A 10,939-nucleotide genomic window follows, 5' to 3' on the forward strand; every position below is an offset into this window, starting at 1 on the left:
GCGCGTGAGTGCGTGTCGCGAGCCGCGCGGCCTCCCGCGCGCCCGCCGCCGCGCGCGCCCGCGCCGAACCCCGCGCGCTCCACGCCGCGCGCCCCACCGCGGGAGCTGCGCCCGCGCCCACCACTCCCGCCGGACACACCGCCCACCGGGGAGTACGCTGCAACACACACCCGCAACACGTTAGCTTAAGTTCGTTTTTCAAGTAGTCCTTATACCTACATACAGTCACCCGCAATATTGGCTGAACATCTTCGGCAACAACTTTTTTAATAAGAAAATAAGGGTTAATTTTAAATACCCATATTTACAAAACATCATATTTAACACAATGTACTCACATCTAGGCGTGGCGGGCTGCGACGGGACGTCAACGACGAGGTTATCTCCCTCATCGTCCACTTGCAAGGGACTGCCGGGCTCCGACGCTGATTCGCGAGCTCGCTTCGGCTCCACCACCACCACTGGTTGTTGCTAAAACAATATATATTTTCTGATTAATTATATTTAGAGAAGTAAGCTCAAACTGTTTAATATGAGTATTAGCTAGTGTTTCTTAATTCTTTTAAAACACTAAATAGCGTGAGCTGAGTTACTTACTGCTACAGGCAAAATGCCCAATTTTCGTTTCCGCTCTCGTTCCTCCATAATTTTCTTCTCCTCAGACTTTTGGCGGTCTGTTAAATAATACAATATTGATATTAATAATTCCAACAAAACTATACCACTTCACTTATAGTTGTACAGATACGCGGCACGAATCGTGAGCACGCTCGTGATTGGCCGGTTTGACGTCCAACGCGCCGATGTTTTGCGCGATTGGTTCCTCATTCGATTCTCATTGTCGCACATTGTGTGGCTTACACATGCCACAGTTACTATATACTTGTCCAATTTGTATTTATACGAGCTGTCACAATAACAAAACAGCAACATGACAAATTTGTTACAAAATTAAATAAAATTACACACCTGCTCTGTAAATATATTATCGATACTATAGAAAGGATCCTGGAAGTAATATTAGTTTGTAAATAAATAAATAAATAAATAAATTGTTCATGCGTGCTCATGACTTGTACCGTTTACTGTAAAATGTGTGTACTCACATTTGAGTTCAATTTCCTCGTCGTCCAGAAGCAACGAAACCACTTCCTTAGGCTTCAACGTGTCTGGCTTGAAGTTGCCGCCACTGATTACCATTCTTTGGATCTGTAAGAAAAATATGCAACGTCAACATCAGACCCATAGAGGAATCTTTATAATCGTTTATAAATTAAGTCTGCTCACAAAGCTTTAATTTTTTTAGCCACCACAACGACGTCACCCTATAGTATCCTATCTATCCTATCTATCCTATATCTATCCTTTTTTTGTAACAGCCTTTATTTTCAATAAAAGATACTGCCACTAATATAAACACAGGTAAAATTTTTCACGCAAAATATTAAACACGAGGAAATCCGTTTACGAATTTCTGCCGGACTCGCATAAACGGTCGGTATAAACCGTCCTACCGACTACAACCCTGCCATTCGACTCTCTCTCCTAATATCAATGGTCACGGAGTGCGCAAGACCGTGCAACCGCAACCCTCTCAAGAGCCGGCTCTTAGGCAGAGTATCTCACCATCCAAATTAGTCGTCCTCATACATAAATGTCAACTTACCTCACTCTTTTCCCTAGCCCGTTGCATTATCCTTTCTTCAATGGTGCCTTTGCATATGAGCCGATAGACGGTGACTTGCTTCGTCTGACCCAAGCGATGAGCGCGGTCCATAGCCTGTTGGTCTACAGTCGGATTCCAATCCGAGTCGTAGAAGATTACCTAAAAATATATTAAATAATTTAGAAGGCTGAAAATCACTTGGTTACTTAACAGTTTTTGGACATAGTACTGACTACCCACCATTTTCATTAAACACAATCGCTTTTCAATGTATCTCAAAATGAACCAATTGGTCTGATACCAAGGTTTTGTTTAATGCTTACAAATGAGTTATTTTGATTAGTTCACTCTCGGAATCGGATTGGAGATTGAGATTGGTATCGATTATTGAAAACGGGTGTAAATGTTCAAATACCGGATTAGGTTTGGAAATTGGTAACTCAAAAATTCGAAACTTCAATTCTTGGAAATATCCACACCCTTTTTATAACCAAATGTAAATTATTTAACAATTTCACAACACTTTGCATAGCAGTTATTTATACTGACGATTACTATAACACAAATGCACTTACTGTATCGGCAGCTGTGAGATTGATGCCAAGTCCACCAGCGCGAGTCGACAATAGGAACACGAATATATCCGTGCGGGCCTGTAACATAAACCAAGTATATTATGTATAGTGGTAATAAATCGTTTTTTTTTCTATCTATCTATCTAGTATACTTGATAATAGGTGGAACAATGCAATTATTGATCTTACGTCCTAATACATATTATAAAGTCCCTTGCCGCGCCGGTTTATCTGATCGAGATAAACTCAAAAATTACTGAATGGATGTCGGATGAAATTTAGTATGGAGATTTAACCCTGGAAATGACATACGCACTTTTATCCTAGATAAACTTTGACGCGTGGGAAGCCGCGAGCAGAAGCTTGTTAATAATAAGTAAAAGTTTTATAATAATAAGAATAATATCAGCCCTGTTATATACTGCCCCACTATTGAGCACGGGCCTCCTCTACTACTGAGAGGAATATTAGGCCTTAGTCCACCACGCTGGCCTAGTGCGGATTGGTAGACTTCACACACCCTCAAAATTTCTATAGAGAACTTCTCAGATGTGCAGGTTTCCTCACGATGTTTTCCTTCACCGTTAAAGGAAGTGATAATTCACAAAGAATACACATATAACTTTTAGAAAAGTTAGGTGTGTGCCCTTGGGATTTGAACGGACATTCGTCTCAGCAGTACGTTCCACAACCAACTAGGCCATCGCCGCCTTTTCTAAGTGTTTTATTACCTGAAAATCTGCGACCATGTCGCGTCGAGCTGAGATCTTGCTCGAGCCGTCCAGTCGCATGTATTTATGTTTGCGATGCCACATGTATTCCTAAAATGTACACAGAATTAAAGGTATCAAATTAAATCAACTTCCCAACATACAAGGCAGTAAATAATGTTTATGTTTATGCGAATGTTAGACATCGCAATAAAACTAGTTTTAGGACTTTATCGACTTTTTAAATTTTAATTTTCTCACCATATTTTGGCGGCTTTGCAGCCTTCTTCGTCACAAGACGTTTTGACGTGTTGGTCGTCCAAAAAGACAAAGATATAATATCTACCTACATTTTACAAATGTACATTTTTTTTTAATTTTATTTGTATTTCGATGTCAATAAGTCAGTATTTTTGCCCAACTTGAAATTGTTTACTTCATTTTATCTTAGAGAATAAATAATAATAATTGTTACTGTTCGTGACTACCTTCAGTCTCATCCAGTTAAATAATTGTGTGTAGCTGTTATCTATTAAAAATTATCTAAAATTTTTATGGTCGATACTGGGTACAGTCGGCAAAACAATACCTCTAAGAGATCAATCATCTTCGTCATTTGGCTGTATATGAGCACCCTGTGCCCACGCTCCTTCAGTCTTTTCAGCAGAGAGTCCAGCACGGTCAGTTTACCCGCGTCGCTCACTAACTGGTTCTTATCTGCAATAGTGGTGTTACTTTCGATTTTTATCACCTTTTTTTTATTACACTTTAATTGGAAAATTGTGAAACATAAACATGTGTAACGGGCGTAGCCTCTGGAGCTATTTTCGGTTCGAAGTTTGAATCTCGGATTTATTCAGGAATACATTCCAATTAGCTCCCGATGACGCGACATGCGTGCTCCGCCAATCGGAGCGCGGGAACTGACGGTAAAAGCGCGAGCAGTAAAACTTTGCGTGCGTTGGTCGCTACCCGGATGCTCATGTGATAGGACCCTTTCTTTTAATTTTATCCGTGGTGCTTTATAACTAGCTTATCTTGATGTAAACGTCCTTATCCTTGAGGTTAAAACGCCTCCTTAGATCATGATTTTGTCACCCGCATTGCTATGGAGGAAGTGGAAAATTAATATTTCCAACTCCTTCCTATCATTTTATTTGATTAATTTCGTTGCGGGATAATAAAATATTAGTTTCCCCTGAGACTCGCCGAGCTTCACTGCTCGATGTCATAAAATGCGTGCCACTGCTGATCCTGGCTTACAGGGTTGTAGTGGTGGGTGTGAGGAGCGAAGTCTCTACCCGGATGTACACTTACCGGGCACCTGCAGCGTGGCCCAGCCGGCGGGCGGGCGCGCGGCAGCCACAGGCAGCGCAGCGTGCGCCAACCGCGCGCACACTCCGCGTGCTCGTGCCGCGTCACCGCGTACGCGACCCGACGCGACGTGCGCTGTACACTTACCGGGCACCTGCAGCGTGGCCCAGCCGACGGAGCGGGCGCGCGGCGGCCACGAGCGGCGCAGCGTGCGCCAGCCGCGCGCACCTCCGCGTGCTCGTGCCGCGTCACCGCGTACGCGACCCGACGCGACGTGCGCTGTACACTTACCGGGCACCTGCAGCGTGGCCCAGCCGGCGGGCGGGCGCGCGGCGGCCACGAGGCGGCGCAGCGTGCGCCAGCCGCGCACCTCCGCGTGCTCGTGCCGCGTCACCGCGTACGCGACCCGACGCGACGTGCGCTGTACACTTACCGGGCACCTGCAGCGTGGCCCAGCCGGCGGGCGGGCGCGCGGCGGCGGCGCAGCGCGCGCCGCGCGCTCGTGCCGCGTCACCGCGTACGCGACCCGACGCGACGTGCGCTGTACACTTACCGGGCACCTGCAGCGTGGCCCAGCCGGCGGGCGGGCGCGCGGCGGCCACGAGAACGGCGCAGCGTGCGCCAACCGCGCGCACACTCCGCGTGCTCGTGCCGCGTCACCGCGTACGCGACCCGACGCGACGTGCGCTGTACACTTACCGGGCACCTGCAGCGTGGCCCAGCCGGCGGAGCGGAGCGCGGCAGCCACGAGCGGCGCAGCGTGCGCCAGCCGCGCGCACTCCGCGTGCTCGTGCCGCGTCACCGCGTACGCGACCCGACGCGACGTGCGCTGTACACTTACCGGGCACCTGCAGCGTGGCCCAGCCGGCGGGCGGGCGCGCGGCGGCCACGAGGCGGCGCAGCGTGCGCCAGCCGCGCACTCGTGCTCGTGCCGCGTCACCGCGTACGCGACCCGACGCGACGTGCGCTGTACACTTACCGGGCACCTGCAGCGTGGCCCAGCCGGCGGGCGGGCGCGCGGCCACGAGCGGCGCAGCGTGCGCCAGCCGCCGCCCGCACTCCCGCGTGCTCGTGCCGCGTCACCGCGTACGCGACCCGACGCGACGTGCGCTGTACACTTACCGGGCACCTGCAGCGTGGCCCAGCCGGCGGGCGGGCGCGCGGCGGCCACTGAGCAGCGCAGCGTGCGCCAGCCGCGCGCGCACTCCGCGTGCTCGTGCCGCGTCACCGCGTACGCGACCCGACGCGACGTGCGCTGTACACTTACCGGGCACCTGCAGCGTGGCCCAACCGGCGGGCAGGCGCGCGGCGGCCGCAGCGTGCGCCAGCCGCGCGCGCACTCCGCGTGCTCGTGCCGCGTCACCGCGTACGCGACCCGACGCGACGTGCGCTGTACACTTACCGGGCACCTGCAGCGTGGCCCAGCCGGCGGGCGGGCGCGCGGCGGCCACGAGCGGCGCAGCGTGCGCCAACCGCGCGCAGCACTCCACGTGCTCGTGCCGCGTCACCGCGTACGCGACCCGACGCGACGTGCGCTGTACACTTACCGGGCACCTGCAGCGTGGCCCAGCCGGCGGGCGGGCGCGCGGCGGCCACGAGGCAACTGCAGCGTGCGCCAACCGCGCGCACACTCCGCGTGCTCGTGCCGCGTCACCGCGTACGCGACCCGACGCGACGTGCGCTGTACACTTACCGGGCACCTGCAGCGTGGCCCAGCCGGCGGGCGGGCGCGCGGCGGCTCCTGAGCAGCGCAGCGTGCGCCAGCCGCGCGCCTCCCGCGTGCTCGTGCCGCGTCACCGCGTACGCGACCCGACGCGACGTGCTGTACACTTACCAGGCACCTGCAGCGTGGCCCAGCCGGCGGGCGGGCGCGCGGCAGCCACGAACGGCGCAGCGTGCGCCAGCCGCGCGCGGTCTGCGTGCTCGTGCCGCGTCACCGCGTACGCGACCCGACGCGACGTGCGCTGTACACTTACCGGGCACCTGCAGCGTGGCCCGGCGCCGGCGGGCGCGCGGCGGCCACAGGCGGCGCAGCGTGCGCCAACCGCGCGCACACTCCACAGTGCTCGTGCCGCGTCACCGCGTACGCGACCCGACGCGACGTGCGCTGTACACTTACCGGGCACCTGCAGCGTGGCCCAGCCGGCGGGCGGGCGCGCGGCGGCCACGAGGCGGCGCAGCGTGCGCCAGCCGCGCGCGCACTCCGCGTGCTCGTGCCGCGTCACCGCGTACGCGAACCGACGCGACGACGCGAACGCGCGCACTGTGCGCGCGCACACCTGACAACATTACAATAGATATAGTATTCAATTTATACATTCTTTTAGTAACATTCTGTAGACGCACCTACTTATCTACGGTAGAAATCAATTCTTATTTTCACCATCAGTAACGACCGAAATTAACAAACAATCTCCATATCTCTGAATCGATCTTGAAAATAAACTGATGAAAATATAGTTGAATCTTAACTCTTACATATCACCTATTTTGATTAGTGTAACGCGCGAGTTTTGGCGGCAGTAGTTTAAAATGTGCGCGCTGAACTGAGGCTCGGCGTTTGTTGTTATACGCAATCCGCCGCGTCGCTAGCCTCACTGATTGGCTGAAGCCGCTCCGACGTGCGGTGTGCGCATCGAATCACGCGAGGCGTCTGTCGACCGGGTTTCGCGAAGTTAGCCGACAACAATAACCGCTCTCGAGCTCACGGACGCGCGAACGGAAAACAATCCTTTTGTTATTATTTTTTATTGTGATTGTGATTATGTTTAGAACACAAACAGATGTTTCTATATTAGTTTATTTTCGAAATCGAACTGCGGGTATCGATCAAAATAGTTTATTAATTTGTTCCGTAAATCCGAGACACGAATATAAATCAACCACTAAAGACTATAAAGTGTAAAGTTCCCCGAACAGTACCTTCTGCTGCGTGGTGTGAGGAAAGCCGGGCAGCGTGGTGGGCAGGTCGGGATAGAGCACGGGCGCGCGCTCCACGTGCGGGAACTCGGCCACCTCCTCCGTCTTCACCGGGATCACGCCGCCGTCCTCAGTCTTTATCTCCGTCAGCATGTCGGGCTGCAGGACATTCAAATAACAATCTTTTAGGTAAGAATATGGAACATATTTCCTAGTTTGGACACAATGCCTCAATTTTAATTAACTTTAAAATTTAATATGACGAAATTTTAAAGGCCGAAATATCCATGATTATTAATTATTTTTACATTTTCTTTCAACTGCGAGAACTAATCACTAACTAGACGTGAATTTAAATTCTTTACTTGCCAATACTTGTTTAGTTACCCAGATTAAAGCCGAAACAAAATGTATGAAAATGGACCTTGAGCTACCACCTTAATGCTATATCAAAATTAGTCCCTACATCGATACTTTCAAGGCTTGTAAAAAGGTATATCCCATGGTATTTGATGGGGAATGACACCATCTTTCCAATGTTTAATAATCCTTCAAAAGTGCACTTTATAGATGGATAAAGTAATACGCACCGGTTCTCTCCTTCATATTCCTCGTGCGTAACGCTCGATGCTCTATCGTCTCGGGCATGTAGTATATCGTGACGTCAGCATGCGTGTAGAATGGACCCCTGAAAAAATCACGAATGTATAAAAACTCTGTTCATACAAGACGATAGTAGCTATAAATCATCTATGTATCAATATTAATTTCAATTTTGGATTGATATTTGTTAAACTGTCGGTTGAAGTTATGTCTGACTTCGAAGAGGTATGCCCTTATAAATTGGAAAGAAAGTTTCTGAGCATCTCCAAACCTACAATTTAATAGTTACTCATACCTTCAATCCAAAGAGGATCTGTAAACAGAAACTCCCTCCACAAAAGCTGTCCTCTTTCTCTTCTTTAAAACATCACCATCGGGACAAACGGACAACATGTTTTTGTAGTGTATTCTGTCGTAGTATTTAGGGTTGTGAAATGGGTCGTCTTGTGATGTTTGTTCAGATATTTGATCGTACCACCAGTATTGCCTGTGACGTAATTTCTCATATTTCTCTAAACATTGTTCTATGTGAAGCATTCTGTAATAAATTATTGACTTATATTTGACAGATAAGGTTTTTTTATTTTGACGTATAGTAAATATGGCATAGGTTTAATAGGCTTTCGTTGGTTCAATAATGAATAATTAAAAAAGTATCGATAAAATTTACCTCAATGATTGCATAGAAAATTTTATAAACGGTATCAATATTTTTTAATCGATTTAACAACTTTGACGTGATATTTATCACATAATTGAGTACATTAATTGTTCCTAATAATTTATAAACCATCGATTTCAAAGCTNCAAACATCGATAAAACAAAACATCGATACTCACGCGTACAGCCAACCGCATAACGTCACTCTATACAACTCCATGGGTGACAGATCAATAAACCTTGTGAATCCATAGAATTCGCTCTTCCCACACAAGCTACTATGTATATACTCTGGTGTCAGCACTGACAATATGTTGTACAGCAGATGACGTTTAGACGGCACTGAACGGATAAGAATACCGTCTTCAAGCGATTAACTTCGGTATGTGATAGTCGTCAACTTGCATCGCGAAGGGAGATCTGACGTCACGTCGCTCGAATAGTTCTGGGTGATTGCACACCTGAGGGAAATATGAATGCATGTTAGAATTGAAGACCTCAGTGGCGTAGTTGTACTGCATGCGGGGTACGGCAGCGCTCTGAGGTCCTGGGTTCGAATCCCGGATCGGGCAGTGATATTTAGATTTTTCTGTTCAGTATCAGCCTGGAGTCTGGAATTTGTGCCCGATATGGCGATAAGCTCGCCCCCTATCACATCATGAGACGTAACACACTTGACGAAAAGTTGGTGCCCTGGTTGCGCCTTGGCCTGTGTGTGTTGTCAGAATTATAAAATATTCTTTAGTATCTCAAAATCGCCTACTCTTAACGCTAAGATAATACAAGCATGACAATAGTATGTTGGTAGAATTGTTCAATACATCCCGATATTGAACACTGTACACAAGATGTAAAACCCGCTATAAGAGATCAGCCGGTGTATATCCTGTGTTGAACAGGTCGGCATAATTGTGTCGACTGTTGAGCAATGATCTCTCGATAAAAATGCCCTTCCTAAGGCTGTTACTAATCTATACGAGAATAGTGATATTTTTTTAATTACTCCATTATAATAAATGCTTGTTTACCTTCCTGAATTGCATAACCAAGTTCATCAGGTTGGATGTGAAGTTCTTATCTACGCTGTGACCGGACTCGGCACCGACCGAATAATGTAACAACTCCTCTATCTTTATCTTCTTTTTTAAAGCTGAAAAATAGGAAATAATATTTTTATACTCATTCAATATTTATAGTATTTACTTCTCTATTACAATAAAATCTAAAGAACTTAAATTACATAGCATTGTTTGACTGAACATTTTAACATAAGTATGAAATACCTCCCTTATTAACAGTTCTATTTTATATTATTAATCTATAGTTACATATACAGTTCAAAAGTTTGTTTGTTTCAAAGCGTTAATCTCAGGAACTACTAAACCGAATTTGAATATTTTTCCATTAATAGAAAGCTACTTTACTCCTGATTTCTATACTACTCTCTATCCCGGGATGTGAGAGTGGGAAATTTATCCTGAAAACCTTTTTCACGTGGACGGAGCAGTGAGCAAGAGCTAATGCATTAAACAAATATATAATTTTGACTCACCTATATACAAAAGTTTCTGTCTAATAGTGAGTGGACAGTGCACCATTATCTCGATCTTGTCCGACAGCTCGTTCTCAACATCTTTCTTGATGCGCCGCAACATGAACGGCTTTAGAATCATGTGCAAACGGGACAGATGTTCTAAAAAAATATAGTCATAATGATTAATTATATCGGAAATTATTTTGGAAGGAAAAATATTAAATTCGACAACTCGTTATCTTAAATAACATTGTACCTCAGACAATTTTAAATAAAATGTTCGATATTTGGTAATATAAAAATAAACTATGCGAAATCTTCAGAATTTTTCGTCGATATTTGTTTTTTAATGACTTGATACTTTATATAACTCGACTGCCTTCAAAAATTCAATATTTGTTTGATACAGGCCTTATTTGTTTAATAATCCCTTAAATACGACTACATCCTGTATAACTCACTCTCATCAATGGTGCTCTTGTTCTCAGCGTGGCTCTCGATGTCTTTAGAGAACCACTCGTTGAACTCCTCATGAGAGTCGAACAACGTCGGCATTATGAAATGAAGCAGCGCCCATAGCTCCGCCATGCTGTTTTGTATAGGTGTACCTGAAACAGGGATTTGTTTTTAAATAGGGGATTTTGTTGTTTAAATAGGGATCAAAAATTTATGTGCAATTTTTTAATCATAGAACGTACGCGTCTAAATCAGTTCTCATATTGTGTACTGAAGCGATAATTGGCCAAAGTAAATTGTCCCGCTCTGGCGTTTGGCATCACGACGCGAATGAGCGAAACAGTCTTAGGTACTATTGTCAACGCTCTAGTTGTGTTAGTCGTACGCGCTGTACCCAAAAAACACAGCTGTTACGTTTATACTGCAGTATTGCAGTCTACGTGTTAAATAAACGAAGCACTCACCAGAAAGCAACAGTCGATTCCTACAACTGAACCCAAG

The 10,939-nt window shown here is 47.2% G+C and overlaps 1 protein-coding gene across 1 annotated transcript; it reads right to left on the reverse strand.

The window, feature by feature from the left end:
- Positions 1–453: 453 nt before the first annotated feature.
- On the reverse strand, positions 454–10,936 carry LOC119193205 (chromatin-remodeling ATPase INO80-like; the record flags this gene model as incomplete). Its single annotated transcript, XM_037446843.1, is given in 16 exon segments — positions 454–471; positions 598–674; positions 1,107–1,209; positions 1,667–1,825; positions 2,242–2,319; positions 2,973–3,062; positions 3,541–3,668; positions 6,385–6,544; positions 7,188–7,366; positions 7,775–7,872; positions 8,628–8,818; positions 8,820–8,909; positions 9,477–9,598; positions 10,001–10,141; positions 10,444–10,590; positions 10,903–10,936. Coding segments are annotated over 16 exon segments (1,815 nt in total), but the record flags the coding sequence as incomplete, so codon positions are not given.
- Between the last annotated feature and the right edge of the window lie 3 nt (positions 10,937–10,939).

This window comes from Manduca sexta, unplaced genomic scaffold (genome assembly GCF_014839805.1).
Source record: "Manduca sexta isolate Smith_Timp_Sample1 unplaced genomic scaffold, JHU_Msex_v1.0 HiC_scaffold_3736, whole genome shotgun sequence".
In the NCBI taxonomy this organism is placed as follows: Eukaryota; Metazoa; Arthropoda; class Insecta; order Lepidoptera; family Sphingidae; genus Manduca; species Manduca sexta.